We start from the raw sequence: 14,097 nt of genomic DNA on the forward strand, positions 1-14,097 counted from the left end.
TCCTGGGGCAGAGATGGTGAACATATGCTAAATTTCATAGCCATTTTTTTTGCAGCCTTCCAAGTTCCACTATAAATTGTTGAGTCAGGATGAAGCTATTTCAAGTCAGTAACAACGAATTTATTTTTACTGCCTGTGTTTGACCCACCAGAATAGTGGCTGATGAAGTGCGTGGGGGAGTAACAAGAGTCTTTGATGAGTGATAATCTCTTCATTCTTTGACTCCACAAATATTGAATGTTAATGGCGTGCCTGGCCATGGACCAGGACTGGGGTTTCCTTTTAGGTCTTACTGGGTGTCCATTTAGGTCTTACTGAGTGTACCCATTTAGGTCTTACTGGGTGTACCCATGGATTTTTGATGGTGTGAGCCCATGCATCCATAAGTTGACTCCTCATGAGTCAGATATTATGAAGATTTAAAGAGCTCTCAGCCATAAAAAAGGAACAATATAATGCCATTCGCAGCAACATGGATGGACCTAGAGGTTGTCATACTGAGTGAAGTAAGTCAGACAGAGAAAGACAAATACCACATGATATCACTTATATGTGGAATCTTTAAAAAGGCTGCAAGTGAACTTATCTACAAAACAGAAATAGAGTTACAGATGTAGAAAATAAACTTATGGTTACCAGGGCGTGTTGGGGGGAGGGATAAATTGGGAGATTGGGATTGACATATGCACACTACTATATATAAAATAGATAACTAATAAGGACCTACTGTATAGCACAGGGAACTCTACTCAGTACTCTGTAATGGCCTGTATGGGAAAAGAATCTAAAAAAGAGTGGGTATATGTATATGTATAACTGATTCACTTTGCTGTACACCTAAACTAACACAACATGGTAAATCAACTATACCCCAGGAAAAATTAAAAATAAATAAATAAAGGGCTGACTTTATACCTCAGTTTTGCCATAGTTAAAAACTTCAGTCTCAGGCTTCCCTGGTGGCGTGGTATTTAAGAATCCGCCTTTGGGGCTTTCCTGGTGACACAGTGGTTGAGAATCTGCCTGCCAATACAGGGGACATGGGTTTGAGCCCTGGTCCAGGAAGATCCCACATGCCGCGGAGCAACTAAGCCCATGCGCCACAACTACTGAGCCTGCACTCTAGAGCCCACGAGCCACAACTACTGAGCCCATGTGCCACAACCACTGAAGCCTGCGCACCTAGAGCCCATGCTCCACAACAGAGAAGCCACTGCAATGAGAAGCCCGTGCACCGCAACAAAGAGTAGTCCCCGCTCGCCTAGAGAAAGTCTGCGTGGAGCAACGAAGACCCAATGCAGCCAAATATAAAATAAATAAAATAAATTTAAAAGATAATGGTAAAATTTAAAAAATTTTAAAACCTCAGTCTCGTTCAGTGTTGGAAAATATGAGAGTAGAAGCAAATTTTATATTATAAAATAACATCAACTTGCCTAATATAAAATTACACAATGAATTACCAAAGAACTTAACTTGTGATTTACTGTGCCCAGAACAAGCCTCCTCTCCCCCCATTTTATTCATTTCACTTGTTCGTGACTCACCTGAGGTCCCTTGGCTCCCTTGGATGGCGCTCCCCACCTCACCACTGAGACCCTGAGTGGATGTACATTTTGTACCTGAAATCCGTCCCTCTTCCCCGTTTGTTTCTAGCGTGAAAAGCCTGGCTTCCTTCCTTTCATCCTTAACGGTTGGGATTGTATCATGTATTTGTCATCACCACCCCACCACGCACACAGTCACCTGTTTTCTATGTGCTTAATAAAGACTTTATTGAAAACGTTTTGTATAACTTTGTGCCAGTTTTATAACTAAATTGCTATTTAGCTCTTCTGAACTGTGCTGAGAATTTCCCAGGGTTTTTTTTTTTTTTTGAGTCTTGAGCCATATTGTTGAGAAAACATAATTATAAGGAGGCTTAACAACAGTGCAAACCAACTGTATTTCAATAAAAATTTTTTTAAAAAAGAAGGCTTAAAGGCCTACTCTTGCCAAAGGGGTGGAGATTGCTGCTAAAAAGACTGTAAAATAGGACAGTAGGAGACAATGAATGGAGACTCTTGCTGGCGCTGGTGATAATTGTTTGCAGCCATTAAATTACCCCATGGTCTGATTAATGCAGTTGCCACTTGTCACCACACTCCTAACTAATTAACTAATTCACTTAGAGTTAAACTTGAAAGTGAAGAAGTTACAAATTTGTTCATACAGTGAGCCCATTTTATTCACTTGCTTTCGTATCTCTGTATGAAATCTCTGTATGTATTTTCAGAACTTAACCAAGAATTTTTTTCACAGATTATCTTGATATTTTTCATTCTGCAGTTTGAAATTGTCTACTACTGGGGACTTATTTTTTGAAGATCTTTTTTTTTTTTTTTTAACACAGGTATAGAGGAGATTTTTTTTTTTTTTTAGTTGAAGTGTAGTTGATTTACAATGTTGTGTTAGTTTCTGGTGTACAGCAAAGTGATTCAGTTGTACATATATATTGTTTTTTGTGTTTTCCGTTATGGTTTATTACAGGATATTGAAGATGGTTCCCTGTGCTGTACAGTAGGACCTTGTTTATCTATTAGTTTGTATCTACTAATCCCAAGCTCCCACTCCAACCCTCCCCCACTCCCTCCCCCCTTCCCCCCACCCGTGGCAACCACGAGTCTATGGAAGATCTTACTTCTTTAGTGTTATGTAGAGTCCAGGCAGGTGACTTAACAGTGAACATTTTCATTTCTGTGGTCATCCTAAAATGAGCTTAGAAAATTTGTATAAATTAGTATTGAATACGTCTTGTGATACATGAGGAAAACTTTAGTCATAGAAAGGGAAAATATTAACTTTTTCACAGCATAGGTGCTTTATAATTATTTTGCCGAGGTCTGATTTGGTCCTTACCAGTGTTTTAAAAGTCTTGAGCATAATAAATAATCTGTATTTCTTAGCCATATTTCTTTGTTTTTAGAATAAGTAAATTTTTTTTTTTTTTTTTTTTTGCGTTACTCGGGCCTCTCACTGTTGTGGCCTCTCCCGTTGCGGAGCACAGGCTCCGGACGCGCAGGCTCAGCGGCCATGGCTTCCGGGCCCAGCCGCTCCGCTGCATGTGGGATCTTCCCAGACCGGGGAACGAACACGTGTCCCCTGCATCGGCAGGCGGACTCTCAACCACTGCGCCACCAGGGAAGCCCAGAATAAGTAAATTTGAATAATTATTTTCCCGTAGGCTTTTAAAGATTGATAAGCTCTAGGCTAATAGTTCCTCTTCTTTGTGTCAGTTTCTGTCTGAACCCATGAAATGATAGTCTTCTCTACCTTGGTTAAACAATTCATTGTCTTTTAATTTTTTTGTAGTCAATTTTATTGCATTATAATGTACCTGTAATAAAATGCCCTCATGAAAAGTGTATAAAGTGAATTTTTAATTTATGCACCCATATACCCACAACCACAGTCAAACCAAAGGACAGTTTTACACCCTAAAAGTTGCTTGTCCCCCTTCCTAGACAATCCCAGCCCCAGCCCCTGCCCTAGGAAACCTAGGAAAGTGTGTCTTTTCTAGAGTTTCCTGTAAATGAAATCATACGGAATCTATTCTCCTGTGTCTAGCTTCTTTCACTCATCCAAACCACACATCACTCAATTATTCTTTTTCTGGTGAGTAGTATTCCACAGAATAGACAGCAATCTATTTACTCATTGATCCATTAAGAGACTCAGTTGTTACAGTAAAAACATGTCAACAACATTAAAAGACATCATCGAATGCAGTGTCCATTAACCTACCAGCAGTAACATGGCAACCATTTTTAATTTTGTAGATTTTCTTCCCAGATGATTTTCTTGAAAAAATTAGTTACAAAAATAATTTTTTACTTTTTGCATACAGCTATCATAAATATCGTTTCTATATAATGTTCATCATTTCCTTTAAAAACGATATACTGTTCTCACAAGTTCATTTGCTATATTGCACTTGTCTGATTGTAGGAGAGCTAGATTTTTTTTTTCTCTCTGAAAGTGTTGTTAAGAAAACACTGTAGTGAATATTTTACAAAACTTTCTTTCCTGTTGAGATTTTCCTCAGAACAAATCCCCAGTGTTGCAGTGAAGGGAGATTACACAGGAGATGGACTTTCTAAGGACATAGAAAGAAAAAAAGCATAGAGCTGGATAGACAGTAAGTTCCTAGACTTTGGGTTCATCAGGCCTGACTTTGACTCTTGGTTGTGTAACCCTGAGAAAGTTAAGTAACTTCTCTGAACATTATGAGATTATGTACGTATGTGGCCCAGCACAATGCTGCCCCACAATCTTGTTTTCCAAAAAGATGATACTAACTTATACTACCAGTGACCAGTGCAGATATACCTCACTTTCACCCATTTTATCATTCAGAAAAATTTTTGGTAATTTAATAGAAGCTATCTCATTTTCTTCAATCTGTGCATATTGGATTTCTAGGAAGGAAAACATTTCTCTCGGGATTTGCATTTCCTCTTACGAGAAGTGCCTATTTTATTTTCATTGCTCATGTGTCTCTTAATATAGCTATTGCTCCTTGCCTTACAATTTTTTTCTTTTAATTCTGTTTCCCTGTCTGTTGTTTTTGCCCTTTGTTTCTGGCTTTGTTTTTTTCCTTGTAAAGAAATTAAACTCTTCACATTTTAAAATCTCCAGTCATTTCCTTTTGCAGTTTCTATGGCTTCAAAGTGTTGTGTGGCTTCCGTCTTCACATCTCCTGTGGTCATTGTAACAATTATGGGTCCGAGTTCTCTTTGTAGCTTATGTTCATCAGTATAGCCAGCGATTCTGTCCTCAGTTGTGTGTGCACGCGTGTGTGCGGTGTGTGTGTGTTGGAGGGGGCTGTTTAGCTCTTTTTCTGACGAGAATATGGCTCCCAAATCAGAAGAGAAAATGAGCAAATCTTAGATCTGATTCAGAAGATGCCTGGCTTCAGCTTAGATACTTGTTGGGGACCAAAACCCCTGTAGGTGCCTGTTTATTTTTATTTTTCCCAAATCAGCATTATGTTAACTTCCATTTAGCATCCAGAGGCCAAAATAAGACTTGAAAAATCCTTTGGAGAAATGGAAAATAGCGATGTGATGACTTTCCAGGGAAGACAGATCTAGATCCACTCGGGTTTTCCATCAGCATCTCTTATAAAAGGAACAGTAGACTCTCCTATCTGTCCAGCCCCTGATAGAGAATTTCATTCCACCTACTGGGGTCCCTGCTGCATTTAAAATTAAGACAAGTCCCCAAAGTTTACACTAGAGGAGTCTCATGAAGTATCCCCCCCACCATTTTTTATGTGTAGGAAAATAATAAATGTTCCATTACATTTTGATACATGTAGAAAAAGTATTTCTTTGTCACCATCATTACTGTGACTCTCTGGGGTAATTCTTTTGTGGCATGAATAGGAGTCTTGTATGTAAGGCAGGTATTTACTTTTATCTTACTGATTGGGTTATCTCTAAGTATTCTACAATTCTTTTTTAATGTCATGCTTTTCTTTTATGTGTACCTGTGTAAAGTCTTTATCATTTAAAAGTGAGGGGGCGGGACTTCCCTGGTGGCGCAGTGGTTAAGAATCTGCCTGCCAATGCAGGGGACACAGGTTTGAGCCCTGGTCCAGGAAGATCTCACTTGCCGTGGAGCAACTAAGCCCATGCACCACAACTACTGAGCCTGCGCTGTAGAGCCTGCGAGCCACAACTACTGAGCCTGCGTGCCACAACTACTGAAGCCCATGTGCCTAGCTCCCGTGCTCCGCAACAAGAGAAGCCACTGCAATGAGAAACCCGCTTGCTGCAACTAGAGAAAGCCCGCGTGCAGTGACAAAGACCCAACGCAGCCAAAAATAAATGAATTAATTAATAAATTTTTAAAAAACCTTAAAAAAAGTGAGGGGGCATACATCTATTTCTTTCTTGCCTTGAGAATAATACTTAATAACTTTACTGAGGAAGGGGTATTTTTCATTTTCTTTAGTATGAAAACAGATTAAAAATTAACTATTTTCTTCTAGATGGCAATGGAGGTAATGCAGTTTAGCAAGGAAGAAGTTCGGGAAGTTTTGAGGTTGCTTGCTGGTATATTGCATCTTGGGAACATAGAATTTATCACTGCTGGTGGAGCACAAGTTTCCTTCAAAACAGGTAAGATTGTTCCTCCCTCCTTTACTTCCTTGACTTTTGCCTCATAGGAAACATAGGTCTAAAATCCTTACCATCTGGTCTTTAACAGAAAAAATTTTTCGAGCCCTCGAATAAGAGCTACAGAGCTTTGTATCTGATGTGAACGGTCAGCTAATAAAGGGTCAAAGCATCTGAAAAGTGATTACTGGCTGTGTTCTCATGTTTACTAAGAAAGAAGGACCGTGGGCCCAATAAGAGGAAATAGGAGCGACAAGAATCGGATGTAGGAGAAATGTTATGAATCAGGCATGAGTGTTGCCATAGCTATTCATGATTATTGAAGGCTGCCATAGTGGAATGGTTAAGACCATTAGTTTTCAAGCCAGAATAATTGGTTCGTAGCCCAGCTCTGCCACAAGATGTTTCCTTGGGTTACTTATCCCTTCAGTACTTGTGACTTCTCATCTGTGAAGTGCACGACAGAGATGTGTTATCAAGATTGAGTTAATAGACACATAACAATATCAGTTACCATTTTCCTGGAGTGATTTATCTTTTAAACTTTTCTGATAGACGCAATGGACAAGGACATGGAGGCTGGGAATTGGATGAGTTGAAGTTGAGAGTAGACCTAGAGTTGCCCAGGGCTGCAGGCCTGTTGTTCTCAAACGTTTGCTCCCAGTGCCTCTTAATAACTTTAAAATCACAGAGAATTCCGAAGAGCTTTTGTTCCTGTGGGTCATATCTGTTGATGTTTACTGCATTAGAAATTAAAACAGAGGCAGTTTAAAAAAAATAAATTTGCTCTAAAATAACCATAATAAACCCATTGCATATAATACAATAAATATCATCATTTTCTTTGAAAGACCATCTTCCAAAACAAACCAAAACAAATCAGTGAGGAGTGACATTGTCTAACGATTTTGTAAATTTTTACAATATCTGATGTAACAGAGGACAGCTGGATTCTCCTGCTTCTGCCTTCCGTTTGTTGGGCTACCTCATGTCATGTAGCCTCTGGAATATTCTTCTGTACACTGGTGAGGGAATGAGAGTGAAAAATCAAATAACATCTTAGTCTTATTATTGAAATAGTTATGACCTTGCAAACCTCTTAGGGGTCTTGGGGAACCCACCTCGGGGTCTGTGGACCATACTCGGTCCAAGCACCAGGTTCTTTGCTGTAAACCTAAGACTTATTAAAGGAGTGAATAACCTACCAGAAGAATGTGTGTCCTATAGGTCTTGCCTGAGGGACTTAGGAATATTCTCTGCTTTACTGTGTCGCTCTGTGGAGTTGGCTTTGCACCCATTCGGGGTCCCATGGCCTGTGTGTCCACGTTTGCCTTGTCCTTCCTCCCCAGCCTTGGGCAGGTCTGCAGAGTTACTTGGGCTGGACCCGGCACAGCTCACAGATGCCTTGACCCAGAGATCCATGTCCCTCCGGGGGGAGGAGATCCTGACGCCTCTCAACGTTCAACAGGTAGGCGTGTGGCCCTCAAAGCAACTTTTCAAGATGCTCCTGGGTCTGCAGATCTGTGGCTTTGATTCGAATAAGTAGCTGCAGTGAACCATTTGAATGAGTTTGGCTCAGGATCAAAATAAAGAAGACATCCACGCTGAGGGGGGTACACAAAGTGGTTCAGTTGTCTTCTTAGAGACGGTGTAGCAGAGTCATTAGGAGAAAGGGGCCTGATGGACATTTCCCGAGTTTGAGTCTTGCCTCTTCGGCTTATTATATTTTGTTCTTGGGAAATTTATTCACTGTGCCTCAGTTTCCTCCTCTAAGACAAGGATAATTATACCGAATTCATAGGATTCTAGTAAGGATGATAATAAAAATATATATGCTAAATGCTTCATGACTGGTGCAGAGTAAGAATTCCATAAACATTAGCTGTAATAATAATTATTATTATTATTAATGAAAACAGTGCAACAGTATATTGTATTACTTATTTTTGCTTCTGCTACTGCCTTGAGCCTCTTATAGCCCATCTCACAGCTGTTTCTTGACTGCGTAAGTAGAAACGCTAAGCATGCCAGGAAGAAAACTTTTATGTGTACAGAGTGAAATATGAGAAGGTGATAATGAGAGAGGTCAGGTCTTAATTATTGTTTGAAACCTGATAAAATTTGTAGCTGTGGGTTCAGATCCTTTCTTACAACTCAGTCTATAAAGTTGAATTCGAAAGCCTGACTTCAAGGACTTCTTGGTGAATCGTGCTGTAAAGTGAATAAGCAGGCTCCAGGTTACCCTTTCTTTAGACAGCTGTGTTATCCTAGACGGTATTGGCTTACTTGACATGGGGTGCATAGATGTTGAGTGAGTGTGTCTCCCGAGTGGGGCGGGGATGGACTTGCCTGTCTGGGCTGCCCGGGGTCATCTGGGCACCGTGGCCCTGTCTCCTCCCCCACAGGCAGCAGACAGCAGGGACTCCTTGGCCATGGCGCTTTACGCACGCTGCTTCGAGTGGGTGATCAAGAAGATCAACGGCAGGATCAAAGGCAAAGATGACTTCAAATCTGTCGGCATCCTTGACATCTTTGGATTTGAAAACTTTGAGGTATGCTTCCAGCGAGTGGGATGATCTTAAGCAAGCCTCTTGAAACAAACATTGATATGTTTCTCTGCAGATTTTTTTTTTTTTTTTTTTTTTTTTTTGCGGTACGTGGGCCTCTCACTGTTGCAGCCTCTCCCATTGCGGAGCACAGGCTCCGGACACGCAGGCTCAGCGGCCATGGCTCACGGGACCAGCCGCTCCGCGGCACGTGGGATCTTCCTGGACCAGGGCACGAACCCGTGTCCCCTGCAACGGCAGGCGGACTCCCAACCACTGCGCTACCAGGGAAGCCCTTTTTTTGCCTTTTTAAAAAAATGTTTTATTGGAGTATAATCGATTTACAATGTTGTGTTAGTTTCTGCTGTACAGCATAGTGAATCAGTTATACATACACATCTATCCACTCTTTTTTAGATTCTTTTCCCATATAGGTCATTACAGAGTGTTGAGTGATGTTCCCTGTGCTCTACAGTAGGTCCTTACTAGTTATCTGTTTTATATATAGTAGTGTGTACATGTCAATCCCAATCTCCCAATTTATCCTTCCCCCCCTTTCCCCCATGGTTACCATAAGATTGTTTTCTACATCTATGACTATTTCTGTTTTGTAGATAAGTTCATTTGTACCATTTTTTTTAGATTCCACATATAAGTGATATCATATGGTATTTGTCTTTGACTTACTTCACTCAGTATGACAATCTCTAGGTCCATTCATGTGGCTGCAGATGGCATTATTTCATTTTTTTTTTCTGGCTGAGTAATATTCTGTTGTATATATGTACCACGTCTTCTTTATCCAGTCCTCTGTTGATGGACGCCTAGGTTGCTTCCATGTCCTGGCTATTATACATAGTGCTGCAGTGAACATTGGGGTGCATGTATCTTTTTGAATTATGGGCTTCTCTGGATATATGCACAGGAGTGGGACTGCAGGATCGTATGGTAGCTCTATTTTTAGTTTTTTAAGGAACCTCCATACCTTTCTCCATCGTGCCTTGTTTGGCCTTTTTATGTAATAGTCAGGGCTCTAAAGACACTTGTTGAATGGTTTCCTCCCTTAGGTGAATCACTTTGAGCAGTTCAATATAAACTATGCAAATGAGAAGCTTCAGGAGTATTTCAACAAGCATATCTTTTCTTTAGAACAGCTGGAATATAGCAGGTAAGCACTCATCAAATTCCATTTCAAATTTTTTAAGAAAATGAGCCCCTCCATTGGATAGTTTTGAAGCTATATTTGACTACAACCTGGCCCTTTTTAATCTTTGCACAGAGAAGGCTTAGTGTGGGAAGACATTGACTGGATAGACAATGGAGAATGCCTGGACTTGATTGAGAAGGTAACACACTGTTGAAGAATTGGTAACAGTCCCAAGGGTGTCCAGCTGGGCTGATTCATATTTATGGGAACAAAACAGCTTGTACTAACACGCACATCAAAGATGTGAATGTTTAGAGCACAGTGGACCGTTTGGAAACATACATGTAAATGTGCAAGGTTGCATTTAAATACTTGGCTGCTTCAAACCCATTGTCTCGTTGAAGTCAATATTTTAAGAATCAACAGTGTGCAGATTGGCTTCCCATAGATTTTAAGTCGTCATCAAAAACTTTGCAGTTCCGATAGTGGATTGGCCAGTTGTAAAAGTTTTGTCCACCAAATTGCAGGGGGTTCCGTTTTTTTAGTGTGGAATGAACTAGATTTCTTAATAGTGTGTCTTTCTGAATTTTTCAATCTGAGAAGTTATTATGCCCTTTTTTTTTTTTTTTTTTTTTTTTTTTTTTTTTTTGCGGTACGCGGGCCTCTCACTGCTGTGGCCTCTCCCGTTGCGGAGCACAGGCTCAGCGGCCATGGCTCACAGGCCCAGCCGCTCCACGGCATGTGGGATCTTCCCGGACCGGGGCACGAACCCACGTCCCCTGCATCGGCAGGCGGACTCTCAACCACTGCGCCACCAGGGAAGCCCTATTATGCCCTTTTGACCACTTACTTGATAGAGAGTAGAGAGGAAAGGAGCTGTAAAAATAAACAGAGCCAAAACCTTCTAATTCATCTTTAACCTTTTTTCCCCTCTTCTAGAAACTTGGTCTCCTAGCCCTTATCAATGAAGAAAGCCATTTTCCTCAAGCCACAGACGGCACCTTATTGGAGAAGTTACACACTCAGCATGCTGTATGTCCAAACCTGCCAGTTCCTCCTTGTGTCTGAATAGCACATCTGTGGATTAAGATGGGACACGTGACAGATTTCGGTGCTGTTGACCCTACTGTGCCTCCCACAGTGATTTTTTTTTCCTCAAACGAAAGCTTTTCTCTGCTCTAACTAAATGGAAATAAGCCAAAGGCACAGATTGTAGGCTGCTTGTCAGAATATGCCCATGTTTAGCTAGTGTATAAAATTTAACATTTTTAACCTAATGTAATGACACAGACCAGAATTGCCTGGTTTTGATGAAGGGCATCACACGATGTGTCCTAAACCTCTGATAGGTCGTGGGGTTTGCAATTGTTTTCACTGTCAGTTATAGTTATACTGTCAGGAAATCAGTGAGTGAAATGAGGCGTTTCTATTTGTTTTGTTTTTTTTTAGAATAACCACTTTTACGTGAAGCCCAGAGTTGCAGTCAACAACTTTGGAGTGAAACACTATGCTGGAGAGGTAACTCCCTTTTTTTTTTTTAATTTATTTTATTGATGGATAATTGATTTACAATTTGTGTTAATTTCTGCTGTACAGCAAAGTGATTCAGTTATTATGTTCTTTTTCCATTATGGTTTATCACAGGATATTGAATATATTTCTCTGTGCTATACAGTAGGACCTTGTTTATTCATTCTATATATAATAGTTCGCATCTGCTAATCCCAAACTTCCAATGCAACCCTCTCCCCCTCCCCCCTCCCCCCTCCCCCTTGGCAACCACAAGTCTGTTCTCTAAGTCTGTGAGTCTGTTTCTGTTTCGTAGATAAGTTCATTTGTCTCATATTTTAGATTCCACATATAAGTGATATCATATGGTATTTGTCTTTCTCTTTGTGACCTCACTTAGTATGATAATCTCTAGGTCCATCCATGTTGCTGCAAATGGCATTATTTCATTCTTTTACTACAAATAGTTGAGTAGTATTCCATTGTATACATGTACCACATCTTCTTTATCCATTCCTCTGTCAATGAATGTCTAGTTTGCTTGCGTGTCTTGGCTATCGTAAATAGTGCTGCTGTGAACATAGCGGGTGCGTGTATCTTTTGAACTAGAGTTTTGTCCGGATGTGTGCCCGGGAGTGGGATTGCTGGATCACATGGCAACTCTCTTGTTAGTTTTTTGAGGAACCTCCGTACTGTTTTGTATAGTGGCTGCATCAGCTTAGTGTAGGAGGATTCCCTTTTCTCCACACCCTTGGAGAGGTAACTTCTTAATCAAGATCCTTGCTGATACTTGCCCATTTGGTATTTAGGGAATAGCAATTTCAGAAGCCAATCATAAATATATTGAGCTAGCATCTTGTCGTGGACCCAGCTTTTAAAGGGGATGCTTATGACCCGAAGTGATTCTTTTGATCAGTTCCGCCTTCTCTTGTTTATTGTGGAAAACCAGGTGCAGTATGACGTGCGGGGCATCTTGGAGAAGAACAGAGATACCTTCAGGGATGATCTTCTCAACTTGCTGAGGGAAAGCCGGTGCGTCAGTCTTCTCCCCGAGATGTCAGACTGATGTTTGTGCGGATGCTTTTAATTCACGAATACAGAAAAAATTAATGTGTGGGCAATTGGTTTATCATCTTCTTCCCCGGGCAGTATTTCATCAAGAAAGTGATCCGAGAGATAGAAAATGGTACTAGTGGTAGTGACTACCATTTAATGAGGCAGCATTGGAATAGTAAATCTATCATGTTATGCAGGTGAGGAAATTAAGACTTACAGTGATTAAGTGACTTGCCCGAGATCCCTCAACTAGATTTGATCTGGTCTGCTTGGCCCAGGGACCTAAGATTTTAACCGGTATGACCTACTGTCTTCATAGCAAGCTTAGAGCTGTGCGTTAAATTGACTTCAGCCTCGGGTGTGTAGGACCCTATGTCTCTCATTAGTGTAAGGGGTATCGAGAGAAATAAACAAGTATTATTCAGCTAAAATGATAGATTAATTACACATTCGTTTATTCATTCATGACTTGTAAATTCACATCATTAAACCGGTAGTTAAGGAAAACATGCTGAAAGTTCTAGTGATTAGTTTAGCTATTTGTATGTATGAAACCAGGAGCCTTCCTATTTTTAGGAGCCTGTGTGAGAGAGAAAGGAGGAAAACAACGCTTGCCTTAAAGTTGTCACTACCTGTATCAGATCCAGTGTGAGTCTCTAACACACATATTTAATATCTAAGGAGGGAAAGCACAATTACTAAAAAGCTGGAATACTTTTAGAAATGAAAGTATTAGGTGACCACCCTGTCACTTAGAATTGGGGTGAAGGGAACCCCTCTAAAGTGTCAGCTTAGAAGCTCAGGGTGGAAGTGTTTGATCTTTCAACTTGTTTTAACCCTCTTTTATGAGGATTCCCTAATTACAACCTTGTCGGCTATTTCTATTTTTAGATAAGTTTTCAGGCCTGTAAAAATGGCGACGTTTTAAAAATACCATAGCAGGTTACCTATCTCTCAAAGCAGATTTAAAGTGACGCATTTAAATAAAAGCAGTGTCTTGAGGTTACCTGGAACATTTTGTTGTGAAAAAGAGCACAGGCCTGGAGACCCGCGAGATGGCCTTTCACTGGTTGCCGCTGTCATGACGTCAAGTGGTTGTGGAAGTGGGGTGGAGAACGTTGTTTCAGCCCCAGGTTTCTCTCTGTAGAAGGAGGGGCTTGGCCTATTTGCTGCACCTGCTCTCTTTTGCCTTTGGCATCTGTGACGTTTTAATGAGTAAAACTCCAAAGCACTCAAAGCACAGAGAAGTTCAAAGAGCGAGAATGAAACATCACCCTGGGATGCAAGTGAGAAAGGGTCAAGCAGAAGAGAAGTGATGAGGGAAGTGCTGGCGTTGTCCCCCTGAGGGGCGTGGTTGCCCGACCGCCTCATTCCTGGTCCCCGCGAAGGCACCCCCCACACATACACACCCCACCCCGGTTTTATAGCCCAGAGCATCTTCCGTGCAAGGAAGATAAAAAAAAGGCTTCTGAGAAGCCTTTTACTCTCTCAGTAGTGGCAGTAGATTTTACAGAACTTTTAAATAATAATAACAACAAACTTCAGCACTTAGGATGTGCCCATTTTCCAGATGAAAAAAACAGGCCTAGAGAGAGGCAAGCGTCGTGTCTAAGTCACACAACTAGAAAGTGGCGGCGGGGGGGAGGGGTGGGCTCACTCCAGAGTTAGCATCTTTCCA

At 40.9% G+C, this 14,097-nt stretch overlaps 1 protein-coding gene across 1 annotated transcript in view; it reads left to right on the top strand.

Moving 5' to 3' along the window:
• The window catches only part of MYO10 (myosin X), a 219,594-nt gene that overhangs the window by 130,148 nt on the left and 75,349 nt on the right, over window positions 1-14,097 (top strand). The window contains exons 10-17 of the mRNA XM_060009646.1: window positions 6,035-6,164; window positions 7,511-7,629; window positions 8,567-8,713; window positions 9,775-9,875; window positions 9,987-10,053; window positions 10,794-10,886; window positions 11,304-11,372; window positions 12,313-12,395. Coding sequence (XP_059865629.1) covers window positions 6,035-6,164; window positions 7,511-7,629; window positions 8,567-8,713; window positions 9,775-9,875; window positions 9,987-10,053; window positions 10,794-10,886; window positions 11,304-11,372; window positions 12,313-12,395 — 809 coding nt within the window. The remainder of the gene's footprint in view (window positions 1-6,034; window positions 6,165-7,510; window positions 7,630-8,566; window positions 8,714-9,774; window positions 9,876-9,986; window positions 10,054-10,793; window positions 10,887-11,303; window positions 11,373-12,312; window positions 12,396-14,097) is intronic.

Source organism: Delphinus delphis, chromosome 3 (genome assembly GCF_949987515.2).
Source record: "Delphinus delphis chromosome 3, mDelDel1.2, whole genome shotgun sequence".
In the NCBI taxonomy this organism is placed as follows: Eukaryota; Metazoa; Chordata; class Mammalia; order Artiodactyla; family Delphinidae; genus Delphinus; species Delphinus delphis.